Raw genomic sequence first — 17,869 nt, 5'->3', positions numbered from 1 at the left:
AGAAGGAAGCTTCGCCGTTCACCTGTGAGAGAAGGGAGCTTTGAGCAGCCTATCTGTCCCTGGAGGAGTGGTATTAGCCCAGAAATTAGTAGTTTATTGGCCATTTTGGGCTAATTTCTATCTCTTTCATTTCCCTGCCATAAAAAAACACATTTGCCCAGTTTTGCGCGCTGGACAGCGCCGGTTAGCTATAACTATTCCCGGCTCCACAAAGTCTCCTCTTCAATTTTTCCCTTGGAACTAGGCAAACTTTCAACTTAAGCACTCAAACCATTCATTTCTCAGCCCGCCACTTGCTCAAAACTCATAGCAAGCACTTATAAACCCTAGCACTAGACCCCCCTATACTGTACAGTAGGACAAGGTTCTATATTCGACCTTACCAGCCAGTCAGTAAAACAGTTCACTGTACCTATCCAGGCATGTCCAAAGGGCAGTCTCAGGTGTACTCTCCAGTCCAACTGGTGAATCTGGGTATTTTGAGGCAATGTTACAAATGCCTCATCTACACAGACAACCCTCTTCTCCTACCACCAAACACTAATACATGCGAGAGATGCAGCTATACAGCCAAACTGGAGGCTAAGCTCTCTCAACCTAAGACTGGATCAGACAGTCAAGAGGAGAAGGAAAATACTTGCATCACACCACAAGTCTCACATAGACCTATTAAATCAGCACCGGCAAAAAAACAGAAATACATGAAAACATACTCAGAGGCTCTAAATAAAAATCTGCAAAAGCAACAGAGACCTCCAAAGCAGGCATCCAAGCAACCACCACCTCCCAACACAAACCATGAAACACATACTTCACAAAACCTGTGTGCCACGCAATCACAGCCCTAAAGGCAAAATAACAAATCCAACACACTAGTAATAGGTGACTATATAGTCAGGCATACTGACGTCTCACTCACTAGGCTGAACAAGGAGAAGGTTACTGTTAGCTGCCTGTCGGGTGCCAGGATCCGTCACATAACACAAACACTCAGGTCACTCCAGAACAAGTACAAATACGACTCTGTCATTGTCCATGTTGGTGTGAATGACCTGAGCTATACCTCCCTGAACTACATGGAGAGAGACATAGAAGAGCTTTCTGATCACATAGCCCAGGCCGGTATGACCCTCACACTGAGTAGCATCCTGGCCTCACCAAGAATGATACCACGGTATAAAGAAAAAAATATCAATTTCAACAATTGGCTAAGTTTCTGGTGTCATTCAAAGGGGATCCAGTGTCTGTTTGCCTGGGATGACATGCTCGACAAGCCATGCTGCTTCGCTAGAGACTGCTTGCACCTGTCACCCTTAGGCTTTCGAATACTGGCTAAGGCTCTTGCCACCCCCATAGTGCCTTTTTTAGGCAAGGCTCAAAAGACAAACCAACTGCTGTAAATAGCACGAGGGTAATGCTACTCAATGCCAGAAATCTAAACCTCAAAATGCACACACTCGAGGCACTCCTCAGTATGGAGAAAATCAATATATGCGCAGTAACAGAAATCTGGTTTAAGGCTCCAGAGAGCACCCCCGCCACTACAAGGCTACAACTCATATCACACATTTTGGCCACAGAACCCGGACCGAAATACAAAAGGCTGGGGCGTATCCATATTTATCAAGGATACCCACACCACCAGGTTAGTGGCACAGCACGATGCTTCAGAGATCATCCACATGCAACTAACAATGGGCAAAACTGCAATTCAAATTGTAGCTTGCTACAGATCACTCACCATGTCCCAGGACCCCCATTCCTGCATTTCTGGAAACACTGGGAAACATAAAGGTCCTACCAAACACCCTAATACTGGGTGATTTCAATTACCCAAACATTAACTGGGAGAACTAGTCAAGTACTTATCTCCCTTGCCCAACATTTCCTAGAATTTATAAACTCAACTCAAATGGATCAACTGGTCAACAATCCCACAAGAGGTGACAACATATTGGACCTGGTCATCACCAACATGGGTGACTGGTGTTCCACACCAGAGGTCAACCCCTCGCTGGTTAGATCTGACCATAAACAAATCACTCTAGATATCCGCATTCCACCCCCACCCCTGGTCAAGGAAACTACTGTGAAAAACTTTTCAAAAGCAAACTTAACGTTACTTAAGACCGAGGTGGAAAGTTTCAAAGCCCCCATGCTAAAGAATAACGCTGTCCAAGCTACAAAATCCTTTACTAATGCATTCTACTGGCATCCTACAAGAATGCATGGATCGTGCTATCCCAAGCAAAACCAAGACTCACTCCTCCAAGAAAAGGAAACCAGTCTGGTGGACCTCTGCCATAAACAAGCTATACAACAGAAGGAGGAAACTAGTACAGAAAAGAGTAAAATTCCAAGAAGGGACTACATATCCCTGATCAATATCAGCAAAAAACTATGATCCCTCATAAAATCATCCAAGGCTAGCTTCAAAAGAAAAATTGCCAAGGACTCCAAAGATAACCACAAAGCATTATTTAGCTATGTCAAGAATCTAAGTGGCAATGCTCAGATCTGCTCGGAGTTAGTGCCAAATGGCATAAAATACACCGAACCGACAGATATCGGCAACATCCTGGCAGACAGGTTCAGTGCAAACTTCACCACCCTCTCACCCCCAAAAGGGCCCATAACCATATCAGAAGAATGTAGAGCCCCTGAAATCACAGACACTCAGGTTAAAACAGCCCTCTCCAAAGCCAAAAACACAGCATTAATGGGGCAGGACAGTGTCCCAGGCTGCGTCCTACACAAGCTCAAAGATGAACTAACCCCTCACCTAAACACACTGTTCAAACTCAGCCTCTCCACAGGCTACGTACCCATGGAGTGGTGCACAGCAACGGTTATTCTGTTCCACAAAGGTGGAGCCACAACAGACCCCTCGCTCTATAAGCCTGACTAGCTTGTTCTGCAAGGCTATGGAGCACATCATCATGGAACTCATTAAAAGAGACATTGGAAACCTCCAAACAATGGACCCTACCCAGTTCGGCTTTGTTAAGGTCAGATCATGCCTCCTAAACCTGGCGGACTTCTTTGAGACAGTTACCAAGGCTATAGATGAGGGAAACGTGGTACACACAGCCTACCTAGACTTCGCAAAGGCCTTCAACACCATTCCCCATTCTGGTATTCCAGACAAGCTCACCAGCCTGAACATAAACCCCCTATGTCACAAGATGAGTTGCCAACTGGCTCACAGACAGAACCCACATGGTGAGAGTTGCGAGAGCTAGGTCCAACTCTAATCCGGTTACAAGTGGCATTCCCCAGGGCTCAGTCCTAGCACCCCTCCTGTTCGGCATATACTTCTCCGGGTACAGGTAAGCACAGGGGGGCTATGGCTGACCAAGTTCACAGACAACTGCAAACTAGGGGCTATAATTGACTCTCCGGCTGACAGACATCCTCCAAAAGGGTCTTTCTGAGACGGATACCTGGTATCAAAATCATGGCCACAAGCTAAACGCCAAAAAGTGCATAGTCATCCCCTTTGGGAAAAACAAAGTACCCACAAACTACCGCATAGGTGATAGTCCCCTAAATATGGAAGTAATAAGGGATCTGGGGACCCAAGTAGATAGTAATCTCTCCTTTGATAATCACATTACCAAAGCGGTTAGAAAATCCTTCTATGTGGCCCACCTAATCATAAAAGGGTTCGCATCCAGATCAAAAGAGGTCATTGTGCCCCTCTACTCATCACTCATCAGACCCATCATAGAGTACAACACCCCATTTGGGATGTACTTTACAAGACACCTGCAACAGCTGGAAAGACCACAGAAGTACCTCTCCAACAGGATCACTGGCCTCAAACAGATGCCCTATGCAGCTCGACTGAAGAAACTCCAGCTGTACTCAGTTGCATACCACCTACTCAGAGGTGCTCTACCTGACATACAAGGCCATGTCCAACCCAGAATTGATGGACATGCTCCACCTAAAGAAAACATATCCCCTTGAGCCACATGCTCTAGGGATCTAAACCTCACCACAACAATAAGTAGGACATGCTGGAGGGATAGATTCCTGTCCCAGAGACTTCCCATGCTTTGGAACAAGATTCCAATCTACATTAGGCAGAGTTCCTCACTAACACTCTTGAAGAGAAACCTTGACAAGTGAATGGGAAAAGGAAAGTTTACCCCGGGAATCACTTCAGTGGCTCTGCTGGACAGAGACACAGGGAACTAATCTAAGGGGGCAGCGAAAGCCAACACATTCTGGCTAGGCTTATAAATGCCTTCAGGCAGATAGCCTAGTACCTACCTATGAACCTATATGGTGCCAAAGCTATGGTCTTAGACTCAATGCAAAGAAATGCATAATTGTACCCTTTGAGAAGTCAACCATCCCAGCATAGCCCTCACCCTTTTATCCCCAAAATGAGGAACATCAGCCCTCATAACGTGGAACAAATGGGCAAAATGTGGAACACATACTAACAGTTTACTAACAACTTCAACTAGAAAGGCCATAGGATGGTTAAAAATATGCTGTTTTTACTTATAAAAAAGATATTTTAATAAATTAACATGAGTCATTTATATTTACCATAGATATCAGTTAAAAAATTCCTAACACAGAATGTGTGTCAGACCCTTTTAATGTGGAACTTCGAGAAACATGAACTTTTCAAAACCACACATCAGTTACTTTCCTCATAATGAGGTACACTTGAGAGGTATGCATCCCAGCTAATTACCATGTTTATAATATGCCCTAAGAGTTGAGTCAGTGGTCAAGGATCTAGCTACACACATAGATAGTAGCCTTACCTTCGATCACCATGTGGTCACAGTGTTGAGGAAATCCATTTATGTTGCACAATTTATAAGTAAGGGCATGGCATCTAGGTCTAAACATGTCATTATCCCACTGTACTCTGCCCTTATCAGACCAATTATAGAGTACAATGCTACCTTGTGTACGTACCTGACCAGGCATATGCAGTAACTAGAGCCACCTCAAAAGTTCCCTACAAAAAGAATACAACACGTAACAAACCTGCCTTATGCAGAGTGCCTTAAAGCCCTTTCACTCTACTCAGTCTCTGGTGATATATGCCTGGCTTACAAGGCATCCACAAACCCCACACTTATAAATCACCTGCATATTTGTAAGTCAAACAGTACCACAAAATTCTAGGGACCTGAATTTTGTCTGTGATTTAAACAGAACATGTTGAAAAGATAGATATGTGTCCCAGAGACTGCCCCTCCTATGAACAGGCTTCCCATCCATGTGAACCTGAGTTTGTCTACTATCCAGTTTAAGTGCAACATAGACCAGTGGATGGGGAACAGGAAATTTAAACCAAGCCTGGCATCCACGTTCATTATGAGCAGAAGTAGCTTATAAATGCCTGGTCCTCAATGTCCTGTTTAAATACAAGACATCCTTATTCTTTTGGGAAAACTTGGCTAGGTTTAGAAAAGCCTCCTGGATCATTACACTAGTAACAATCTATGAATCTTTGAAATTATTTGCATTAGAAACATGCCACAGAACATGACCAATAAACTTTTCACATAATATTTCTTGCAGTGCTATCTAAAAATACAGTAATAGTAGACTTCAATATAAATGCATTGGGGCACAAATTGTATTAGTTAAATGATGCTTTGTGTCAGTTGGGTCTAGTACAAATAGTAAGACAACCAATTAGTCCCAACCTGCTCTCTGGAAGTATTCTATACTTAACCTAATTCTCATTTACATTCGACAAAGTTATCTTCATGTCTCTGTATTGCTCAGTAGCCTGAGTGACCACTATCCTGTCATTCCCTACTAGTCTTACACTTGTACAAAATATTAATTGGTCATTTATCTATAATCAGATAACTACTAGCATTGCTCTAACCGATTTCATTAATACATTGCCTCAAATACAGGAAGCCCTCTTTCTACTTAGAGGATGCAGACTTAAAGATCAATCCTAGTCCTGGATAGCAACTGGCACCATAACTCTTATGAAACAAAGCAACGGGCTATAGAGACAATGGAAACAAAATTCAAACAAACAAACCTTACAATTAGGTTTCCTTGAACTCAGGAAAAACAACAGAATTGCAACGAGTTCTGCTATAGAAATCTACATAAAGAAGGCAAGAAACCCTCTCATTTTCTCCTAAACGCATCTAGAAAAAAAACAAAACAGTTAACTGGGCAGATCACAGACACAAAGCACATGGCCCTTAATCCAGCCTATGTGGACAAAAAAATAAATACAACAAAATAAAATAAAACACTACATTTACATCCTACGGAAGTGTTCTCCTATAAATTATTCCTACTCTGGATTTCATTTCCTTCCCAGATCCCTCTCCAGTAAACTTTTAGCAATGACACTGACCACAGCTCGATCATCTTGCTGAGTACTGCTCTACATTCTGCTTAAAACAGTTTACTGTGAAAAGAAATTCAAGCTCAGCTTTTAAAGCTAAACACCACTTTGTAGACAACATTTAACAAATTGTACCCTACCTTTCGAAAAATGGCAGAATCTTCCATTGCCAAACCTCTTATTCATATCTAATACCTATCCCTTACTATAGTCCTATCATTCTTCAAGCCCTCAGTCATAATCCCATTATCCAAAGTAGGTGCATCAGAAAATTGCATAGACTATAGGTCAATTTCAAACCAGTGCCCACTAACTAAAACATCTGAAAAACTCCTATGCAAGCACATGTTTACCATATAAATAGTTATGGTCTCTTTTATGACAAACATCAAGGCTCCTGTAAGGTCATCAACAGTATGACTGCAATGTATACTGCCATCAACTCTTTATCATAATATGAGCAATGGTCTACTTGCTGCAAGTCTCTTTGTAGACTTGACGAGACCATTTAAACTGAAAATTATTCCCTTCTGCCCGACAAACTGTACAAGCTCAGTTGTGGAATAACTACAATCCAGTGGTATAAAAGAAATCTGGAATACACTGCCTTCCATGTATACATTATCAACATACCTCTCAACCTCTGAGAACAAGAAAGCTGGACAAAGCCATAAATAAAAGTGGGACTAAGGCCCAGAAATTGGGTCATTTTTTAAATATTGCTCTTACAAACTTAGAAAGTTGATAGAATAATAGACTTTGGGTTAATATGAATTCTCTGAAGAGTATAAAGTCTGAAGCTCAAATGTCTGTCATTATTTTCTAACTTCAGTCTTTAGTGATTTGCCAGAAAACCACAATTTTATGAAAAATGGACCAAAAGTATGAGCCAAAAATCTGGACATTCTGCAAAAATCTATGCAATTGAGAGGTTTGATTGTCAAATAATATCCTGCTTGCTATAGGTATAGTCAATCTTTGAGTACCCCAGGGATCAGTTCTTGAATCCTTGTTGTTCTCATTATTTCCAAATGACTTACCTTAAGACCCATATAAATGCGGTTATACAGGCAGATGTTATTGGCAAATAAAACAGTTTTTGGGCTTCAACACGTATTATAGAGCAATTTTATTAACCCCTATTACTGGTTAACTAAAATATATTATTAATTAATCCCCAAACATTTACCATTATTCTATTTGCTACACCTCAAAAACTGTCCAATCCCCCAATGATAGTAACAGATAAAACATAATTATGTAAGTAAACTTATCATAACAGTAGATTACTGTTGCAGTAAATGATGCTGTGTGTGTAATATCTTACCCAGGATATGACTACTGGCCAGCTTTCAAAGCTTCAAGACACTTCCCAAATGCCATAACTTTTAGAGGCTTGAGCAGAGCCACATAAAAGGGCAGTTTGGGTAAAAAAAAAAAAAAAGCTTCAGAATGTTCTTATCTCAAGAAGGATGGCTATAATCCTGAAAGGCAAAATGCTAGCAAAGGAAAAGCAATAGAAAAATATATGCGACTATGTACACAGGGATATATACATGCTACTGCAACAATCTATTAAAACATCTACAGTTATGGTAAGTATACTTGTACTACTGTACTATGTTCTACATTAGTTTACTATTGCAGTAGCCTAAGTTATTTGGGTAAATTACCATAACTTAGGAATATAGGAGGAGGAGGAAAGAACTCAAGAATCTATGAGCACCTGGACAGTACTCCTAGCAAAGCTTGTTCTGGACATGGAAAGAAATTCAAGATATTAATGTTTTGTGAAAGTATGAACCTAGGACTAAGTTGCTGCTTCTAGAATACTTCTAGTGTTCACCCCTTTCCCAAAAGCCACAGAAGAAGCCAATGATTTGGTTGAGTGGACCATAGCCTTGCCTTGAAGTGGCTTGTTATAGTGAGCATAGCAAAAAGAAATATCATAACCATGTGCTCTGGCACTTGTTGCCCCTTTTTTCTTACCATGTTAGAAGACAAATAGCTGATTGTCTTTCCTGAAAGATTCAAATCTGTCCAAATATTATGTGAAAAGATAAAGAGTGTTAATTCTGTGACCAGACTGACCTGAGGTACCATAGATTTTTTCTTGTTTGAAGTATGGCCAAGGGAATCATGGTAATAAAAGTAGCCATAAAACCCAGAATCCTGAGAAGTTATTTGGCAGATACCAGAGATTGGTTGGAAAAGCTGAGTAACAGGTGGTCTTACAATTCTAATTTATCTAGAGGGAGAAGGGATCTTCCTAAGGAAGTATCCGAAAATATCCCAGAAAAAAATTATGTGAGAATGGATGAGAGAAGATTTTTGTATGTTCATTTGATACCCCAGACAGAGCAGGATTTTCATGACACTTGTGAAGTCATCCAAACAGGGAAAATATGAATGCCTTGAAGTCTTCAATAAGCAAGTATTCGAGCCAGACACTAACTCTTGGTGCAGTAGCTAGATCAAAGAGTAGGACAGAGAACTGACAGTGTAAATCAGATACAAAAAGTCTTAAGAAACATCAGAATGTGATGGTAAGCATCTGTTAAGTCTAACATTACCAAGAAACTGAGTAAAGGAATGAGTGGTCATAGGCCCTGGAGGGATAACATTTTGAACTTTAGAACCCTGACAAAAAGATTGAGAAAGGAGAGGTCTAGGATGGGTTCCATCATTTTTTGGCACCAGAAAATGCCTTTGCCCATTTGATTTGAGGGCACTAGCTCTGTGACCATCACAGCAACACTTCCTCCAAAACTGTATGTTTTATTTACAGGATGAGGAGGAATTCCTTGAAAAGGAGGGAAGGGACTCCCCATTGCCATCTGTACACCTGTAGGATGAATTTCAGAACCCATTTTCCTGAAATAATGTGATGCCACCAAAGAAGATGAAAACCTATAGTGAGGAACAGATTGCCAAGGTGTTAAGAGGGAAGAAACCTGGAGAGACAAGTAGCCATTCTGACTTTTTGGACTGTCCTTGCTTCTGGGGGTCTTTCCCTTTCTAAGAGTGCTTGTTACACCTTGCTGCTTAAACTGCATTTTTAAAAAAAGGAGCTGAGTTAATGAGAACGTTTTTTAAACTTAGAAAAAGAGAGCTGGAAAGTTGGATCACCACTTAAATCAATTAACTTTTTCATCAAATCTTTTAAGAACTTCATCAGCAGCAGGACCAAACAGAACATGCTTGTCAAAAGGAGAATTAAAATCTCAGTTTTAACATCATCTGGTAATTTTTGAGAAAGTAACCAAACAAATCTTCTTATAACTGATCCCATAGCAGCAGCTGTGGATATGATCATAAGAGCACTTTAAACAGTGCTTGATTAGATGAGAAGCAGCTACAATTTAGCCATTCAATGAATTCTTTACTTCAGAAGAGAGGAGCTTTCTTTACCTCAGAAGAGGGGAGTTTAACAGTTGACTTTCTCACATTCCAAAGGGAAACTAATCATTTTTTATCATGTGTGCTTGGCAATTCAAAATTCTGAAATTTAAGGCAGCAGAAGAATAAACTTGATTTCCAAATATATCAAAAGTGTTCCCATCCTTGTCAGAGGGCATGGAGTTAGCATTAACAAGCTGTTTAGCAGTAAAAGTTTTAGATTAGGAAATAATTGCATTATCATCTTTAGGATTAGAACAAAGATTAAGTCTGAGTTACTTTGTATAACATATTAGACTTTTTAGGAGCAAGAGGTTGACTGTTAGATATTGCCTTAATAGTTTGCCTAACCCTGACAAAACAGAAGGGACAGCTGCAAGATGTGGAATAATAAATTGCAACAAACCATGCTACTTTCGCTGGGAAACGGAATTTAATTCTGTTGCCATTGAAATACCTCTTTCATTTTTAGCCAAGGTCTCAGAAAAATATAGCACATCTGGAAGAAAATCTGAATTAATAAGATTCCTCAGAATCAGAATCTTCACTTTGTAGAGAAATCACTGAAGAAAAACATTTCCCTTCCTTCTGATTGAGAATCAGTGTCAGAATCTTTTTCCAATTTGAGGTAAGTGAAGAAACAGAATTTGAAACATTTAAAGTAGAAATTAATTCTTTTGCAAATCTTCCTGTCCATGATAACAGAATTAAGAGTAGTAGTATTCATAATTTTTTTGCTTTCTTTTCCTGGGAGACTGCCTGGAAAAAGACCGACTTATGGCAAGGGTACTATCCCAGGGATTAGGAGTCTTAGCTCTGCTATGCAGTCAACCTTGGCCAGCAACTAACAAGGGTAGTTCTACTTTGCCTGGTAAATACAGGTTTACAGCTGCAGAAGATATTTTGAGCTCCCTGTCCTTAGTCCTTAACCAAGGAACCACATCTGGCTACAATAGTCTCACCTGTCATCCGCTGATGCAGTGAAGAAACTGATCTGATACCAAAGGACTCCGTAACAGTTTTCTTCTTTTTGTGGGTAAGGAAGGGGGAACTGAGAGACCTGTAACTACTCTATGGTACTGCTGAAAAAGAAACAAGGACAACAGTGGAATCTGTGAAAGTCTGTAAACCTCGTGACATGAAAATGAGGATTTTGAGGTTAGAAAAACTAAATAACAGTCCCCAAAAGCAAAATGTTCTCTCCCTATCACAAAAATCTTACAAAAATATGTCAAAAACAGTATAAACATAATTTTTTTTTTGTTAGACACTTTTTTTCCCACACAAGCATTCACATAATAAATCCCCCCAGAAAGGCATGGCAGTCCATAAAAAAATCCTAGCATAAAAATAATATATGCAGAGAAAAAAAAAAGTTTGCACAGAAAAAATAAAATTGTGGGAGGTTTTTCCTCAGCATGGTATTTATCTGCCCAGCTATGAAAGATTGCTGTCAGTTCCAAAAAGCCCACAGAGGGAGGCCATTTCAGTGGCAAGGCAGCTCTGGCACTTTTGCCACCCATACTGCCTTTTTATATGGTGTTGTTCAAGCCCCTGGCAGGTAGGGTGCATAGAATGTGTTATGAAGCTTTGAAAGCTGGCCAGTGGTCAGATCCTGGGCAGTAAATAATCCAAACGGCTTAGGCTACTGCAACAGTGATCTAATGTTGAACATCTCAAATAATCCAATATATAAAGTTACACAGCAGAAATATTGAGGAGTTGTCTGTGACCCTGCTTTGACCTTCTCAATGCATGCACAGAAGCAGAGTTAATAGAACACTTCACAACTGAAACTTTGCTGCAAATTTTCACATCTGTTATCCTCAGTTGCAAGGTAGTCTACAGCTAGAAATATCCTCATTTCTGACACTGAATATACCATGCCTTTATTAACACTAACACCAACACACAAGATGGGCATTTAGTAAAACAGAAGACTGAAAACCCAGAAGCAGACACCTCAACGAAAATTTTAAGTTTTTAAACCATTTCTTCATTGTAAAATATCATTTTAAATCAACTGTATATTCAGTATACTTCAGACAGTTTGCAAATATAAACTTTTTATGCTCAGAGAATCACCTGGACACTTTGGATGGATGGTGAGGAATGAAATATAATCATAAAACGTGAAAAATATTCATGTTTTAATGCAGTTTAGTGTTTTGTGTTAGCAAATCATACTTGAAAAAGCCATGCAATGGAAAAGGGGAACAACACAAAGTACAGAAGGTAGCTATTAGACAGGATCTAAGAAGCTCAATAATGTGCTACCTCAAATTACATAGAAATAAATGGAATTTATGGGAACAATAAGTGCAGAATAATGTTTAGGAGGAGGAGCAAGGTTTAGGAAATGAGCAATTTATGTAATGCTGGACTAAATGAAAGTTGTAAAGAAAAAAAGAAGACCTATATAATGTATATGTGTGTAAATGAAAAAAAATGTTAATGGGGTTTGTTTTCTTTTCTAATAATGCACGTGTGCCTATGTCTTAAGTGATAATTTAATAAAGGTATTAAAAAGCAGACTATATTGTAGACTTATTCATTGTGCCAAAGCACAGTTACAAAATTATGCTATTTCAAAATGATCGATTTGACAAATTTTGGGAATAACAAATGTGCAGGAAGGAGAAAAAGGTTCTGTAGGGCACTGCTCCCACTAATATGACACAGGCTTGTCCTGAGCTGTAATAAACCGAGAGGGAATATATATGGTTAAGGATTAGGAGAACTGGAGGGTTGCATCCATCACCTGCTAGTGTAACATGTTTGGTGGGTATATGTTTTACAAGTGCAAGAGCCCTCTTGTGCATATGCATTTTTATGTGAGTTTTTTGTTGGAGTGTGTATTTTTGGATTTAACTATAGTGTGGTTCAGAATGTTTGATTGTAGGACCCAATACCGATTCTACTCATTACTGCTCAGAAAAAAAATATTGCAATAAACTACACAAACTGTAGGGAATTACAAAGGTTAGTATCAGTAGCAGCAAACTGTTACAAAGGACAAAAATGAGCTTACGAAACCTCATTAGAAAACTCTGCTGCTAATTTCAGTTCTGAACTTAAGTCATATTTCTGTCTCCAGTACTTCTCCATATCATCAAAGTAAATAATATTGGAGGTAAATGGGACATGCACATCAAAGTATAGTCTACATAAAAGAGAAATGTTTATTACATACTCAGTGGCCAATTTATGGAAGAAGCTATCATTGTCTATTAGACAGTGTATTTTATTTATTTAACATTTGTTTACTGGGAAAGTCCGATTGGACACAGGTCCTTTTTCAGTGGAGGCCCGGAGAGAAAAGCTCCATGAGTAACAGTAAATTTTAATGCATGAATTACAATAATAAAGTATAAAATAAACAAAATGCAGTATACATAAGAAAATACAAATTTGTTACATCATGATAATAAAACCTAGGCTTTGAACTTAGCTAGTACTATCTGTAAAGTCTTTATGTCAAGACATAAGGTTAAGATACGCTGGTAGGAATAAAAGGTTAAACACAGGGAAAGAATTTGGATATGGTTGGGGTATACTGTGATGAATCAAAGCATTCATGAGGGGTTAAGTACAGGAACATAGCAACTTATTTTTTAGATAAGCTTTAAGTGATGGCTTAAACTGGTTAGTGGATGAGATTGAGAGACTGGTGTTAGGAAGAGAGTTCCATATACGAGATATATAGCTAGAAAAATAAAGATTCACCTGCAGTGTTGTTGGCCTTGGAGACCATAAGTTCTTAGTGTTAGAGTGAAGTGGTCTGCTGGAACTGTAAGGAAGGATAAGATTTTTTAATGCAGAAATTCTGGTTGGTTGTGTTACGATTTTGTGAGTTAAAGAGAGTTGGTTATAAAGAATAGTGTTGGGCAGTTCAAGCCAGTCTAGTATCCTTAAAGCTGTACAATGATGTGTTCTATACAGGCAGTCAGATGCAAATTTAGCAATTTTATTATAACATGCTTCTAGTTTAGATAGGTCAGTTTTCCTAAGATTAGTTAAAAGTGGAGAGGCATATAGTAAAGTGGAGAGCAAATGTGTTTGTGCTAATGTAATTTTGGCCATTTTGGTCAGGAACCTTTTGTGCCTATATAGACTTCCAAGTTTCTTATATATGTTTTTATTGTTTGAGAGATGTGCAAGTCAAATTTTAGGTTACTGTCTACTTCCACCCCAAGAAGCATTGTATGGGTTGTCTGGGAGATGACAGTATTGTCTTTGCCTATTATGTTAAATGGTGGACATGAGATAGATGCCTTGTTAGGTTGGAAGTGTAATAATTTAGTTTTGTTTGGGTTCAGGATTAGATGGGCATGGCTAACCATGTTTCAACAGAAATGAAGGATTCCTGTTTATGAGAATGAAGAGCTGATAGAGAAGTGGAAGCACAGATAAGTGTTGAATCATCTGCATACTGTATTATAGAACCATGTGGAGTAGCTGTGTGTAGATTATTATTAAAGAGGGAGAAAAGGAGAGGGCCTAAGATAGATCCATGGGGGACACCAATGGATAAAGGAAGGTGTGGAGATAGGTCACCTTGCCATAAAACAGATTGTTGATGGCCAGGTAAATAGTTATTAAATCAAGCTGTGGCAGATGGTGAGGAGGAGAGTTCAGTCAGCACATATATTACTTTGGAATGGGGGACCATATTGAAAAGAAAGATGGCAGATAAAAACTTGTTGTTATTCCTGTGATAGTTTACGGTATTAGTGAAGGATAAGAGAGCAGTAGTGGTACTATGCGATGGGAGAAACCCATGCTGAGTGTTTGAGAGAAGGTTGTTTGTAAGAATTTCATGACTGAAGATGAATACACCTTTTGAGTAGCTTAGAAGGAGGTAAAAGAATAGCAATTGGCCGATAGTTTGTCAGTTCTGTGGAAAGTCCCCTTTATGAAGTGGGATTACATGGGAGATTTTCCACAGTCGAGGAATTGTGTTTTTGAGAATGGATCTATTTATAAGGATTGATACTGGAAAAGCTATAGATTCAGCTGCAATTTTGAGGTATTCACTGGGTAAGTTATCTACGGCAAGTGTAGTAGGTTTTAGTTCATAGAGTTTTTTTTTTTTTTATAGTGACTGTAGGAACTGGGGAGAAAGAGAACAAGAAATTGCTAGTTGTAGATTTGTCTGGTTTGGTATCAGGAGTAGGGGTTTGCTGCTAGGAAAGGGCAATTATAGATTCAGTAAGCACAACAGCAGGCTTTAAGAGATCACTTGACTCTTGGTGGGGTTCCTTGGATATTCATTAAAGCCAGAGTATGCATTTTTTGAGGGCCTTTCTTGGCCTAGTCACTGTTTTCTTGAACTATGAGAATGATATTATATGGTAACATTTACTGGCAAATCAAGTACACAGTGAAGAGCATCAATGATAAAAGTAGGAATGCATAGATAAAGCCCACATGCTGTGTATTAAACTGCTCTCTGTATATTCACTCTAAAGTATGTTTAAGAGAGATAACTGCCTTGCAAGATGATCTTTAAATCTTATTTACTTAGCTAGTAAAACCAATTCTCTAGGCTTCAGACAATGTACTGCCCCAACATCTTACTCAGCTATAGTACAGCATTGGATTAACCCATGAAAGAAACTTTAATGCAGGTGTTTGCAGATCAGAAAAGCACAAGAAAATCTGATAAAATTGTTGACCTTTGCTAGCACAGAGCCTGTTAAGCATATACAGGCATACCACTTGCTTAAAACAAAAGATAGAGAACCACAGTATTATATTTGCTGGGCAGTCTCATCACTCCTTTTTATTCCAAAGATGATGCAGTTTGATCACAGCATTCTCAGTGCTACAATTACTCTTAAATCAATATTGAAGAAAATATTAGAGTTGCCATCACCAAAAAGATTAACCTCATTACAGATATGAACTAAAACTTTAAAGCAGAATACTGTGTCAGGAATATACTTTCCCCGACCTGAGTACTGCTCAGATGCCACTATGTTTTATGTGACTACCATAACTAAAACAATTGTGATCAGTGGATGAATGAAGCTTAACTGAAGGCTTACACTGTCTAAGTAAAATTAATGAAGTGGGTTTAGCCTCATCTAAAATTTACTAGCATTACTGCGGATACATCTAACACTCCTTGCACTGTTTTCTCTGGAGCTGTTACATTTATAATGTTAAGACTTCAGGATTTCTGTGTTCAAATTTACCACCACACATTTAAGCACAAACATTATGGTCATCATACTGCATAAACACGTTGCGACTGAGGAGGTACTGACATCTGGCTCCTACAAGTGAAGGAGGAAGATATTTCCAACAAAAATAAGGAAGAAATTTCTTCTAATCCAGCATGTATGGTTCCATATACCACGACTACTGACTGCCATACTGGTATGGATAGCATAAAGTCCTTAGCTACATAATAACCAGAAATCACTAATCAATGTTATATAACCACTAGTAACACTGCTTCAAAACTGAAATGATCAGAGTTTCTTGTCTTTTGTGTTTCAGGAAGTTATTAGAAATTTAGTGAAAAGATATGTTGCTGCCATGATTCGAAGTGCGAAAACCAAAGAGGGCCTAACGGAAGAAAACTTTAAGGTAGCAATTCTTCTTCTTCTTGGTTCTTAAAGCATTATGTAGCAATAACTGTTATTAAAAGCACATCATTTAATTTTCATTCATGCATGAACACTGGTTTACCCATAAATATTTTGTCCCTGGCAAAACCATGCTTACAAAGCAATTCCTATAAATCTGCTTTTTCTGCCTATCTATATAACAGGCTTACACCAGGGTTCAGATTCCAAAAAGACCTGCTCTCAGTATAAGGGGTCACTTACACTGAGACCAAGTCTTTTGGAACTGGGCCCCTAAATGTGCATAATAAGTGCTATTACTGGTATTGTAGGCTACTGTGCAGTTTGTCAACTGATTTCCTACTTGACTGTGACACTGTATGTGTAAGTTACAGCTTAAAAACAGTGGTACCAAATTAGCTGGCAGCAGAACTATAATAAAAATCAATAAATGATGAATTTACAACAGTGCAACTAGATAATCAGAATACCACCTAAATATACCCCAGGGCACAGCCACTTCTTTAAAGGAAGATGAGTCCTAAGTTAGAAGGTGACAAACACCATTATACAAAGGATTAGATTTTTTATGCAATACCTTTGTTCCCCCTCACTGGACACAGAAACTGAAATTATGCTCACAGAGAAAATAGATGCTCAGTATGTGGTCACCTGTTAGCATTTACCATCTACCATGCCTGTCTGTGTGGAACATCTGGTCTCTATCAGGGGGAAAACTCAGTCATGTTTCTTCTCTGAGAGAGAGAACACCTGAATAACTCCCAGCTCTCCCAAGCTTCTAGTAACTGAGGAAGCTAATCACACCAAAGCTACCATATCACTGATGGGGGCTGTGGTATTTGTCCAGTACATGTGCACTTTTATTACAGGGCTCTTTAGAGGCACAGAGGCTACTGTAACCTGTTTCTACCACAAGCACCAATATTTTAGAACAGGACACAATGAGTTCCCAGATATTAATGGAAGGCTGGAATGGGTTCATGATAGGCACTGTCTTCCGATTGATACTTTCTGGATGCACAGCAGCCATTATACTGAGATCTGTAGCTCTGTTTAGACAGCATAATTTTTTACACACTCTGTTGCGTGCCTATGTCAAAGCTGTGCTACAGCAAGCAAGCATAAAAGAAATTAAGCATTTGTCAAAAGAGAACACTGTCCAATGGTCTGATATGAAATTATCATTATCCTTTTTTTAAGATGTTTCTTATGTCCAATATGCTGCAGAATCCTGACCTAAATACTGTACAACAGCAATACAAAGAAGCATTGTGCCTTTTTTCATTTTCCAATTATATTTGTTTGGGACAAAAATATAGCTATGTAAATTTGGGAACTCAGCATTTAAAATGTGTTACTCAAATTTAAAACGCTAAATTTGCAAACAGTATATATGTCTTGCAATGTTGCTTTTGCTAGTTCTTTCCAAAAATTATTATGATTCTCTAAATGCTTCACTTCATAAATCCCTAAACAGAAAATTTTCATTTCCTGCCCAAAGGGTGATTATTTCACAATT

At 38.9% G+C, this 17,869-nt stretch overlaps 1 protein-coding gene across 1 annotated transcript in view; it reads left to right on the top strand.

Annotated features, from left to right (window-relative positions):
* The window catches only part of TRPC5 (transient receptor potential cation channel subfamily C member 5), a 2,601,559-nt gene that overhangs the window by 2,539,747 nt on the left and 43,943 nt on the right, over positions 1–17,869 (top strand). Inside the window, exon 10 of the mRNA XM_044057112.1 lies at positions 16,262–16,351. Coding sequence (XP_043913047.1) covers positions 16,262–16,351 — 90 coding nt within the window. The remainder of the gene's footprint in view (positions 1–16,261; positions 16,352–17,869) is intronic.

Source organism: Protopterus annectens, chromosome 15.part0, assembly GCF_019279795.1.
Source record: "Protopterus annectens isolate FY-2018-M chromosome 15.part0, PAN1.0, whole genome shotgun sequence".
Taxonomy (NCBI): Eukaryota; Metazoa; Chordata; order Ceratodontiformes; family Protopteridae; genus Protopterus; species Protopterus annectens.
Note: the sequence above shows the minus strand (reverse complement) of the source record. Positions and strands in the feature narration are given on the sequence as shown.